This window comes from Oncorhynchus mykiss, chromosome 5 (assembly GCF_013265735.2).
Source record: "Oncorhynchus mykiss isolate Arlee chromosome 5, USDA_OmykA_1.1, whole genome shotgun sequence".
In the NCBI taxonomy this organism is placed as follows: Eukaryota; Metazoa; Chordata; class Actinopteri; order Salmoniformes; family Salmonidae; genus Oncorhynchus; species Oncorhynchus mykiss.
Genome location: NC_048569.1, coordinates 31037094 through 31049890, shown reverse-complemented (window position 1 = coordinate 31049890; position 12797 = coordinate 31037094). Strand labels below are relative to the sequence as shown.

Sequence of the window (12797 nt, the reverse complement as noted above, 5' to 3'; positions counted from 1 at the left end):
GAGAGCACAATAGCACCTATCTGCCTGTCACTCACAGTCTGTTGTTCCCCTTTGTTGAGTCATGTTGTTCCTCCCTGTGTGCTCTATACCCCAAGGCCCTGTTCCAAAGAAAACACTTTTGTTCCTTTTCCAAGAAAAACAACTATTTTTCCCACAGGAGTTCCTTCTCCTCCCGCTAACCTCACAGTAGACATGGAATTCAGTGTCCAGACTCAACTGACCGGCAGAGGTGGTCCCAACATCCAAACATGTAGCTACTGTCTTTCATAAGGAGAAGGTGTTTGATTCAGGACTTGTAATAAAGCTCCAGAGTTGTCTTTCCGTCAAAGCCAAAGTGGAAAAAAGAGTCTGAACTTCAAACAAAGCTTTCTTCATTTCTAATTTTAGTATCTAGCAAAGTTTTTTTATATATTTAATGTTCTCACCAAAGCATGGCAGTCAGTTAAGTTGACAAAAAACGAACATTAACTTTCAGTTTTAATTATGGTTCAATTTTCTTCAGCCGACATCGAAGACATGGGAGTCCTCGTGATATAAGGTTGCCACAGAAACAAAAACAATACCTGCATCACTATTCAGATCGTGTTAGTTATTGTGACGGAACTGCGGAAGGTCATGCTCTACTGAATAGCTTGCTGTGTCTAGCTTTTAAAGCACACTGCATATTCAGGCATGTTTTCCGGTGCTCTGCAGGTGAGAGAGCAACCAGCGACCATCTATCCTCTGCATCTTTCCTTAGATGGACCTGTTGACATGTTGTCTCTATTGTTTCTCTCCACTCCTAACACATTGTCAGGCATGGTGAGGTGTTGACACTTAAGCGACCTCTCGGCTTGTGGTGCTGCCGTGAGCTAACACATTCCTCTAGGCCTCCTCCAGCCTGACCCCTTTATTCTTCCTCATCAGCACTGCTATGCCACCTAGGAGTCAGCTCCTTAATACACCACTTAATAGTACACAAAATGGGGCCCTCAACCCTTTTTTCACTTTTGTGTCTGTGTGTGTGTCTCTGTCTGTGTGTGTGTCTGTGCATGTATATGTGTGTTGTTTTTTCTTCTCTCTCTCACTCCTCCACTCTACCTGGTAAAGGCTGTGACAATGCCAGCGGGCGGTGCCTGTTCGCTTTATTAGCAATAAAAGTTAATGGATGAAGCATGCTGATATCCTCGGCCCTCCATCACGCATGTTGACAAGTGCGTCCAATCAATGCCGGCTCTCCAATTAAAACCCGGTACGCGACCTGCCATCAGCCCCTAACCACGATGCCTCACAAATGACAGTTTCATACATAGTAAATTGCCATCGGATCAACTCCATAAAATATTGAAGTTGCTGTAATTGTGTGCGATCGCACCACCCCATAAACTGACCCTGCAAAATTGTGTTCGCACTCCCATTCCATAGAAGATTGAGAGGCCAGAGTGATAGTTTATCATAACAGTGATTCAGGAAAAAAAAACATTGGAATGTATAAAAGGCTATTTTCAGAGTCCTGTCATTGATTAAAACAATATTTCCAAACAGAGAGGAGCTATATTGGTTTCAAGTTAACACGTAACTGTTATTGCCTCTATATCCATTCCACCCCAGTGGAAAACAGTGACATATCCATGGAAAGGTGTTCACAGCATGATTCAAACCTCTGTTTTGACCTTTCACCCCATCTCCCCTGTGGAGTCAGAACGCAGCAGGGAGGCAGGTCAGGCCTAAGATCAATAATTCACCCTTCACTACTGCCCCATCTCCCCTGCATGCGGCATTCACCACCAACTCATCCATCTCCTTCTCAACACTCTTCTCACAAAATGTTTTCTCTCCTGTGATCCAACTGGAAATAAATAACTGTGTGTGTGGGTGTGTGTTTGATGCACGTGTACAGTATGTGTTGCCTTTGTGTTTCATATTGCAAGCAGAGCTAAGATAGAGAGATGAAAATATAATCATTCCAACCGTTTGCACAATGTCAACTGGATGTTTGAATAACTGTAGTGTATTTGAGATAACCATAGAGCATAAAGTTGATGTAGCACTTGAACAGGAGACTGGAGCAGTAAGACATTTTGCTAGCACTGTATAATGTCACTGAGGAATAAAACAGTTAAAAGGCATTCCAGAGGGAACCTATGGCAAGATCATTATAATTTAGAGTTTTAGTGATCGTTTGACTGTTAAGCTCTTTCCTTCCACACATCAACAGGAAGTAGTTTGGGAGTAGGGGTGCTGTGATTTTTTTGCCAAGAGGGGGCTATATCGGTCCACTAGGACTATTAAAGACCCAGTACACTACTTTTGTGAAAATGTATTTTTTCCAGAATTATTTTGGATTTTTCAGGGGCTGCTGCAGCATCGTCAGCACCCCTACTTTCCGCAGCTATGCTTACACACATACCATACCATTTGGAATAAGAACTCTAGGTGAACCAAGTCTGTCACAATGATACTGTGTAGCTGCAGTAAATAAGACACTGTATTATTGTCACACTGTCCTATTTTTTCAGTATTTTCTAATCCATCTTTTACTTTTGGTACCATAGAGATTGCTTTTTGTTTTCTGGCAGATGATTACAATATAAGAAGGAGCTCAAAACAATATCCCCTTCAGATTGATATTTGTGTGTTGCTCAACAGATTCTCATTGTGGCTGGCTACTCTTTGTTTTGCACTGGCCAAGATGGATGGTCTTTCATCATGGACACTATTTTTGTCTCTGTTAAAATCTTGTATTGCCTTTGATGATACCAATATTTCTTTATACCTATTTCTATTAGTTACCATGGTGAACTGCTACTCTAGATCTGAGTAGTACAAGACCACATTACCTGACAAGCAACAACCTCAAACATGTACAAATAGGTTAACAGAGAATTTACAGGACAGCCACTTAGCACTGCGTGGTTTAGCTCAGAGTAAACACAGGGAATACTCATGGCTTCATTATATGTCATTACACCTCTAATGACTTGTTAATTTCCTGTGAGCTGGGCAGAGCGGGCACCTGTGTGAGGCAGAGGGCTATCAGGCATCAGCCTCCTGTACCTACTGTAAGCTGGCAGGCCCCTGCGCACTGCCAGATCTTTGGCCTTGGGAAATCATATCCAATCATATTGGAAGCGATCGGACCAAAAAGCCACCATTCCTAATCCTCCTCATCACTTTAACGCCTGTAGACTCCCACCTGCTCCCCAACACGACAGGCCAGAGGAAAGGGACAGACATGGCAGCTTTGGTGGCTCTGAACAAACGGGTGGCAGTGATATGGTGGTACACATGCTTTTGCTGTTTGCCGGTAGTACTGTGCCAGGAAGAGTGGTGTCCCTGGGTATTTTCTCTTCAATATCTGTGTGTATGTGCCTCTATTTCTCTGTCTGCCTGTCTGTCTGTTAATTTGTCTGTCTGTCTGTCTCACTTTGTAGCTCTATCTCCCTGTTCTCATCTCTCACACAGCCCATAATATTTATATTCTCCTTCGCTATGTCTCTCTCTGTCACTTTAGAAGCCCTTTACAATTGTACCGGGTTGAACATTTCTGATTTGGCCACTGATAAGTGCCTACATTGTGTCATGACGTTGCCCTGTTGGGGGAGGTTTATGACCCCCCATAAATACCTTTCCCCCTTTTTCTCTCCACTCTACAGAATGGACACTTGGAAAGTCCGTTGTTAACATAGGGAGAGTATTGTAACGTCAAAGGGTTGGGAACCGAACAATATTTCGGTAATCCAACCAGTTGAAAGTATCCGTTGATACTTAAAGAATATGATGTCAGATCAGTTGTCATCTGAGACATTATTACTGATGATAGGACAACATAAACTGTATCTTGGAAAGTCTACACATCAGATTCACATGGAATTGTTGTGCAATTTAAATGTTTAAATATGAAACTATTTGTGAAAAGATTAAATGTAATTTTTGTTTTTAAAATAAGATAATTATTTTCAGAAGTAAAATATGCTCAATCAGTGGCCACGCCCACATGAATAGGCCTTTACTAAATTTATATAAGAGCCCCTGTGACCCAATTCATGGCAAACTAAGCCAACCTCGGTGTGAGCTCTGGTTGTGAATGGTTGAACGACTACTACCTAACGAAATTAACATTGTGTTCCCGATGATGTGAGGACTATGTCCATATGTTTAGAAGGACGAATTTCAACATGGAGGTGACGATCGCCACGCTGGAAGGATAAATTTGATAAAATTTATACCAGCTAGAATTTTTATTTTTATTTTTATTTCACCTTTATTTAACCAGGTAGGCTAGTTGAGAACAAGTTCTCATTTACAACTGCGACCTGGCCAAGATAAAGCATAGCAGTGTGAACAGACAACAACACAGAGTTACACATGGAGTAAACAATAAACAAGTCAATAACACAGTAGAAAAAAATAGTCTATATACATAGTGTGCAAAAGGCATGAGGAGGTAGGCAAATAATTACAATTTAGCAGATTAACACTGGAGTGATACATGATCAGATGGTCATGTGCAGGTAGAGATACTGGTGTGCAAAAGAGGAGAAAAGTAAATAAATAAAAACAGTATTGGGAGGAGGTAGGTAAATTGGGTGGGCTATTTACCGATGGACTATGTACAGCTGCAGCGATCGGTTAGCTCCTCAGATAGCAGATGTTTAAAGTTGGTGAGGGAGATAAAAAAAGTCTCCAACTTCAGCGATTTTTGTAATTCGTTCCAGTCACAGGCAGCAGAGAACTGGAAGGAAAGGCGGCCAAATGAGGTGTTGGCTTTAGGGATGATCAGTGAGATACACCTGCTGGAGCACATGCTACGGGTGGGTGTTGCCCTCGTGACCAGTGAACTGAGATAAGGTGGAGCTTTACATAGCATGGACTTGTAGATGACCTGGAGCCAGTGGGTCTGGCAACGAATATGTAGCAATTGCCAGCCGACTAAAGCATACAGGTCGCAGTGGTGGGTGGTATAAGGTGCTTTAGTAACAAAACAGAGGGCACAGTGAGACTAGCCAGACTAGCCAGACTCCTAGGTACTTATAGATGTCCACATATTCAAGGTCGGAACCATCCAGGGTGGTGATGCTAGTCGGGCGTGCGGGTGCAGGCAGCGAACGGTTGAAAAGCATGCATTTGGTTTTACCAGCGTTTAAGAGCAGTTGGAGGCCATGGAAGGAGTGTTGTACGGCATTGAAGCTCGTTTGGAGGTTAGATAGCACAGTGTCCAAGGAAGGGCCAGAAGTATACAGAATGGTGTCGTCTGCGTAGAGGTGGATCAGGGTGCAGCAAGAGCAACATCATTGATATATACAGAGAAAAGAGTCGGCACGAGAATTGAACCCCAGTGGCACCCCCATAGAGACTGCCAGAGGACCGGACAACATGCCCTCCGATTTGACACACTGAACTCTGTCTGCAAAGTAGTTGAACCAGGCAAGGCAGTCATTAGAAAAACCGGGGCTACTGAGTCTGCCGTTAAGAATATGGTGATTGACAGAGTCAAAAGCCTTGGCCAGGTCGATGAAGACGGCTGCACAGTACTGTCTTTTATCAATGGCGGTTATGATATCGTTTAGTACCTTGAGTGTGGCTGAGGTGCACCCGTGACCAGCTCGGAAACCAGATTGCACAGCGGAGAAGGTAGAGTGGGATTCGAGATGCTCAGTGATCTGTTTGTTGGCTTGGCTTTCGAAGACTTTAGATAGGCAGGGCAGGATGGATATAGGTCTGTAACAGTTTGGGTCCAGGGTGTCTCCCCCTTTGAAGAGGGGGATGACTGCGGCAGCTTTCCAATCCTTGGGGATCTCAGACGATACGAAAGAGAGGTTGAACAGGCTAGTAATAGGTGTTGCGACAATGGCGGCGGATAGTTTCAGAAATAGAATGTCCAGATTGTCAAGCCAAGCTGATTTGTACGGGTCCAGGTTTTGCAGCTCTTTCAGAACATATGTTATTTGGGTTTGGGTAAAGGAGAAGCTGGGCAAGCTTGGGCGAGTAGCTGTGGGGGGGGGGTGGAGCTGTTGGCCGAGGTTGTAGTAGCCAAGAGGAAGGCATGGCCAGCCGTTGAGAAATGCTTGTTGAAGTTTTCGATTATCATGGATTTATCGGTGGTGTTACCTAGCCTCAGTGCAGTGGGCAGCTGGGAGGAGGTGCTCTTGTTCTCCATGGACTTTACAGTGTCCCATAACTTTTTGGAGTTAGAGCTACAGCTGGCCTTCGCTTTCCTGACTGACTGAGTGTATTGGTTTCTGACTTCCCTGAACAGTTGCATATCGCGGGGACTATTCGATGCTATCGCAGTCCGCCACAGGATGTTTTTGTACTGGTCGAGGGCAGTCAGGTCTGGAGTGAACCAAGGGCTATATCTGTTCTTAGTTCTGCATTTTTTGAACGGAGCATGCTTATCTAAGATGGTGAGGAAGTTACTTTTAAAGAATCACCAGGCATCCTTAACTGACGGGATGAGGTCAATATCCTTCCAGGATACCCGGGCCAGGTCGATTAGAAAGGCCTGCTCGCAGAAGTGTTTTAGGGAGTGTTTGACAGTGATGAGGGGTGGTTGTTTGACTGCGGACCCGTAGCGGATACAGGCAATGAGGCAGTGATCGCTGAGATCCTGATTGAAGACAGCGGAGGTGTATTTGGAGGGCCAGTTGGTCAGGATAACGTCTATGAGGGAGCCCTTGTTCACAGATTTAGGGTTGTACCTGGTGGGTTCCTTGATGATTTGTGTGAGATTGAGGGCATCTAGCTTAGATTGTAGGACTGCCAGGGTGTTAAGCATATCCCAGTTTAGGTCACCTAACAGAACAAACTCTGAAGCTAGATGGGTGGAGATCAATTCATAAATGGTGTCCAGGCACAGCTGGGAGCTGAGGGGGGTCGGTTGCAGGCGGCAACAGTGTTTGGGTATGGACCTGGAAAGTACGACATTACTTTGCAGGCTATCTCTGCAGTAGAATGCAACTCCTCCCCCTTTGGCAGTTCTATCTTGATGGAAAATGTTATAGTTGGGTATGGAAATCTCAGAATTTTTGGTGGCCTTCCTAAGCCAGGATTCAGACACGGCAAGGACATCAGGGTTGGCAGAGTGTGTTAAAAGCAGTGAGTAAAACCAACTTAGGGAGGAGGCTTCTGATGTTGACATGCATGAAACCAAGGCTTTTTCGATCATAGATGTCAACAAATGAGGGTGCCTGGGGACATGCAGGGCCTGGGTTTACCTCCACATCACCTGCGGAACAGAGGAAGAGTAGGAAGAGCGCACGGCTAACGGCTATCAAAACTGGTCGCCTAGAGCGTTGGGGACAAAGAATAAAAGGAGCAGGTTTCTGGGCATGATAGAATATATTCAGGGCATAATGAGCGTATGGTGGGGTGCGGGTACAGCAGAGGTAAGCCCAGGCACTGGGTGATGATAAGAGAGGTAGTATCTCTGGACATGCTGGTTGTAATGGGTGAGGACACCGCATATATATAGCATGAGCTTATAGTATCGCAACTTGGTATGAGCTGTGAACTCTTATTCACTAAAGGAGTGATACATCCTAGACGTTGAGTTATCAGCAGCAGCTGTAAACTTGTGTGGCCTACAAAAGGACGAACAATCTCCTCAGAACGACAGGGTACTGCAATGTTTCCGTTCCACCACAAGATGACAAACTGCAACGTTTCCGCCCAGAAATATCCTTCAAAGGACAAGGGAGATCTCTGCTGGGCAACCCAGCCTTCAATCTTTGACCAATCAATCAAAGCGCAGCTCAGAGTAAATACATTTCTTGCATTTTCCTTTTCCAAATGGGCGTTATTTAGAATGCATAAGATTCTGTACTTTACGATAGCATAGCTTCATAAGGTCTGATAGAGACCCAATCCTTTTGTTCCTCAGTCTTCCCGCACTTTCATTGAAACCCAACCCCATTTCTTTGTGTAACCAGCCGTCATATCGGTTTCGTCCACTAGGGACGTTTTATTTTATGAAATAATTAGTAATTAATGTATGATTCATCCTGTGTATATGAAATTCTGTGTGATTATTTAGGTATTTAGTATATAAATAAACCACATTTTGTTAGCCAGGGTTTGTGAAGATAACCAAGCATTTTACGACGTTCAGATGAGCCTGAATAAGGTGACAATTAATAATTGACTGCTATTGATATGAAATATTACCAGTGTCACGTTCTGACCTTAGTTCCTTTGTTTTGTATTTGTTTTAGTATGGTCAGGTTGTGAGTTGGGGTGGGCAGTCTATGTTCCTTTTTCTATAATTTGGGATTCTGTGTTTGGCCTGGTATAGTTCTCAATCAGAGGCAGCTGTCAATCGTTGTCCCTGATTGAGAACCATACTTAGGTAGCCTTATTTCACTTTTGAGTTGTGGGTGATTATTTTCTGTGTCTCTGTGTTCCACACGGAACTGTTTCGGTTTGTTATTTCACTTTGTTATTTTTGTATTTTGTCGTGTTCAGTTTGTTCTATTAAATATGGACACTTACCACGCTGCGCATTGGTCCTCCTCTTCTCCTTCATATGACAGCCGTTACAGAATCACCCACCACCAAAGGACCAAGCAGCGTGGTAATGGGCAGCAGCAGCGGCCGAAATCTCAAGACTCCTGGACATGGGAGGAGATTTTGAACGGAGAAGGACCCTGGGCTCAGGCTGGAGAATATCGCCACCCCAAAGCAGAGCTGGAGGCAGCGAAAGCTGAGCGGCATTGGTATGAGGAGGCAGCACGGCAGTGTGGTTGGAAGCCCGAGAGGCAGCCCCAAAAATGTATTGGGGGCACATGGGGAGTGTGGCTAAGTCAGGTAGGAGACCTGAGCAAACTCCCCATGCTTACCGTGGAGAGAGAGAGACCGGGCAGGCACCGTGTTATGCCGTGAAGCACACGGTGTCCCCGGTGCGCAGGCATAGCCCGGTGCGGTACATAGCAGCGTATCAACGGGGCTAGAGTGGGCATCGAGCCAGGTGCCATGAAGCCGGCTCAGCGCATCTGGTCTCCAGTCCGTCTCCTTAGGCCGGGGTACATGGCACCAGCACTACGCATGGTGTCCCCGGTTCGCCATCACAGCCCAGTGCGGGCTATTCCACCTTGCCGCATATCCTGGCTACGGGGAGCATTCAGCCAGGTAGGGTTGGGCAGGCTCGGTGCTCGAGAGCTCCAGTGCGCCTTCAGGGGCCGGTCTATCAGGTGCCACCTCCACGCACCAGCCCTTCGGTGGCAGCCCCCCGCACCAGGCTGTCTCTCCTTCTCCTCCCTACAGGTGCTCCCGCCTGTCCAGTGCTGCCAGAGTCTTCCTCCTGCCCAGCGCTGCCAGAGTCTCCCGTCTGTCCTGAGCTGCCAGAGTCTCCCGTCTGTCCTGAGCTACCGGAGTCTCCCGTCATTCCTGAGCTGCCAGAGTCTTCCTCCTGCCCAGCGCTGCCAGAGTCTCCCGTCTGTCCTGAGCTGCCAGAGTCTCCCGTCTGTCCTGAGCTACCGGAGTCTCCCGTCTGTCCTGAGCTGCCAGAGTCTTCCTCCTGCCCAGCGCTGCCAGAGTCTCCCGTCTGTCCTGAGCTGCCAGAGTCTCCCGTCTGTCCTGAGCTGCCGGAGTCTCCCGTCTGTCCTGAGCTGCCGGAGTCTGCCGTCTGTCCTGAGCTGCCGGAGTCTCCCGTCCGTCCTGAGCTGCCGGAGTCTCCCGCCTGTCCTGAGCTGCCGGAGTCGCCCGTCTGTCCTGAGCTTCCGGAGCCGCCCGACACTCCGGTGCTGCCGGAGTCGCCCTTCACTCCAGAGCTGCCGGAAACTCCCGTCTGTCCGGTGCTGCCGGAATCTCCCGTCTGTCCTGAGCTGCCGGAGTCTCCCGTCTGTCCTGAGCTGCCGGAGTCTCCCGCCTGTCCTGAGCTGCCAGAGTCTCCCGTCTGTCCTGAGCTGCCGGAGTCTCCCGTCCGTCCTGAGCTGCCGGAGTCTCCCGCCTGTCCTGAGCTGCCGGAGTAGCCCGTCTGTCCTGAGCTGCCGGAGTCGCCCGTCTGTCCTGAGCTGCCGGAGCCGCCCGACACTCCGGTGCTGCCGGAGTCGCCCTTCACTCCAGAGCTGCCGGAAACTCCCATCCATTCGGGACCCGGGGCTAGGGTCCCCAGTCCGAGGTCGGCGGCCAGGGTCGCCGCTCTAAAGAGGCCACGGAGGCAGGTGGAGAGGCGGACAAAAACTATGGTGGAGTGGGGTCCACGTCTCGCGCCAGAGCCGCCACCGTGGACAGACGCCCACCCAGACCCTCCCCTATAGCTTCAGGTTTTGCGGCCGGAGTCCGCACCTTTGGCGGGGGGTACTGTCACGTTCTGACCTTAGTTCCTTTGTTTTGTGTTTGTTTTAGTATGGTCAGGGTGTGAGTTGGGGTGGGCAGTCTATGTTCCTTTTTCTATAATTTGGGATTCTGTGTTTGGCCTGGTATGGTTCTCAATCAGAGGCAGCTGTCAATCGTTGTCCCTGATTGAGAACCATACTTAGGTAGCCTGGTTTCACTTTTGAGTTGTGGGTGATAATTTTCTGTGTCTGTGTGTTCCACAGGGAACTGTTTCGGTTTGTTATTTCACTTAGTTATTTTTGCATTTTGTCATGCTCAGTTTGTTCTATTAAATATGGATACTTACCACGCTGCGCATTGGTCCTCCTCTTCTCCTTCATACGACAGGCTCTGTGCTTCATAGCGCTGTATGGGTTTTGTTTGACTGACAGTCTTGTTCTGTACATGAGTACCGCACGGGACAAGAAGTTGCCCCCATCACTCCTGCATTTTTTGTTGTCTGAATGAGGGAAGGCCTGTAAATTAAAAGGACTCAATGTGTTCTGAAAGATGAGACGTTGAGGATTATAATAAATACCACTTTGATGTCATACAAGCAAGCCAAACACCTGTGAATCCAAATTTGCACACTTCCACATCATAAAACTCATGTCATATACAGCATCAATGTTTATGATAACTAGGTTTGATATAAGCTACAAGATGACGTGACATCGCACTGGGTTGTTCTGTACAGAATGAGCCTATGTTTGTCTATTGTGAAGAAAATTTGCCACGGAACATGCGCTTGAATGCACACAACTCCTTTCTATGCTCACCAAAATGACACTCTCTTTCTCTGAATTGCCTTGTGAAAGCTTAACATTGTAAGATCAAATTTTATAACTTAGCTAGTCATGTTGGCAATAGAACAAGCTTTCAAATGATGCCCACCTGACGCAGATTGATATTTTAACAGGGACGTTTTTGGATTGCGTAAAAAAACAACAGTAATCGTGTGATGGCAGGGATAAAGGGTTGTGATCCAAACAAAACAACTACAAGTGTGCTTGCTTTAGTTTATCAATGGCACAGCTAGGATAGATTTAAAAAAAACACCTTATCATTGAAGACTCTTCTTTGAGCTAAAAAAGTGCATTGAAATTATGTAGGAACTGTGCACACTTTGGAGAGCTGTGTGGCCACTTGGAGACATTTCCCACAGGTGTAAAGGGTTAAGACCTTGCTATCTGGTAGTAATTATCATTCAATAGCACCATTCAACAATGTAGCAGCAGCCTAAAATGCTGCTAACCTTTTTCCTTTCTGCCCTGATTATTCACAATAGAAATGTGCAGTCTTATTCCCACCCTCGACATAATATGTGTGTATCGTGGTCTGAGATCTGTATCATATTTCCTCTTCCTTGAAGAATTAAATACATTTCTCTCTCTCTCATTCTCTCTCTCTCTCTCTCTCTCTCTCTCTCTCTCTCTCTCTCTCTCTCTTTTTCATCATTCACCTTGCTTTCTATGTTTTCTTTATTCCATCAGGACCAAATATCCATTTGTTGTATACAGAGCTTGGACAATGGCCCAAACATCCCAGTATATCTTTTGGAGATCGATTCCACAATGGAATTGATTTAAGCTTTAAATGGCTGGCGGATCTCTGTCATTCTGTCTCTCCTGAAATGCATAATCATTCATCTGATTCCATCTGTACCATTTCCCACAGTCCACATCACGACAAAGTAGCAACATATCCAAGCAGAAGTAATGAACAGAACGGACACACCAAGGACAGAACGGATGATATGTCTTTTCAAGCGCTCTCTTTTTCAAAGTAACGGACGATATGTCTCCTTTTCAAACTCTCTCTTTTTCAAAGTAATGGTTGTATCATGATTTATCTTGTAACAATATGATAGCACTAATATGAGGGTCACAACATTAGGAAATTGAGGTAATACAGTTTTTGTAAGGAAAGGAAAAGATTGGGTTATTGTGGTAATAACATTGAGCCACAGAGGAGACCTTTGCTTTACGTTAGATATGTGGATTTTGAAGCATTCCCCCCAAAAATGACCAACCGTTGTATTTGTTCTGTTTTTATCTATGTACAACTAACCAAACCAAGTTCTGAAATCCATCAGAAGTACTGCCAGTGCGTTTTCCAAAGTAGGACAGCCTCAGTCTCTAAATCCACTTTCAGTTAAGTGTTCAGGCTTTATTCTGATCAGGCTATTGATGGCAGTGTCTTCTTCTTCTCTGCCCATCATAGGGAGGAGGCCATCATGTCCACCTACTTTGACACAGTAGATGATCTCCTGGCGTCTTTCGGCCCGGTCCGAGACTGTTCCCAGGACAACGGGGGCTGCAGGAAGAACTTCAAGTGTGTGTCAGACCGCAGAGTCGACTCAACAGGCTGTATGGTGAGTTACTGTCACCTTTGTAAAACCTCTCAAAAGAAATGTAATTCCCACATTTATTCTTAGTATGACACAATGAGAATTGCCGCATAATGAAGTGCTATATGTAAGTGTAATGTCTCAGCGATGTGTA

At 46.1% G+C, this 12797-nt stretch overlaps 1 protein-coding gene across 1 annotated transcript in view; it reads left to right on the top strand.

Annotated features, from left to right (window-relative positions):
• The window catches only part of LOC110523598 (astrotactin-2-like), a 430658-nt gene that overhangs the window by 236309 nt on the left and 181552 nt on the right, over positions 1 to 12797 (top strand). The window contains exon 11 of the mRNA XM_036977273.1: positions 12517 to 12667. Coding sequence (XP_036833168.1) covers positions 12517 to 12667 — 151 coding nt within the window. The remainder of the gene's footprint in view (positions 1 to 12516; positions 12668 to 12797) is intronic.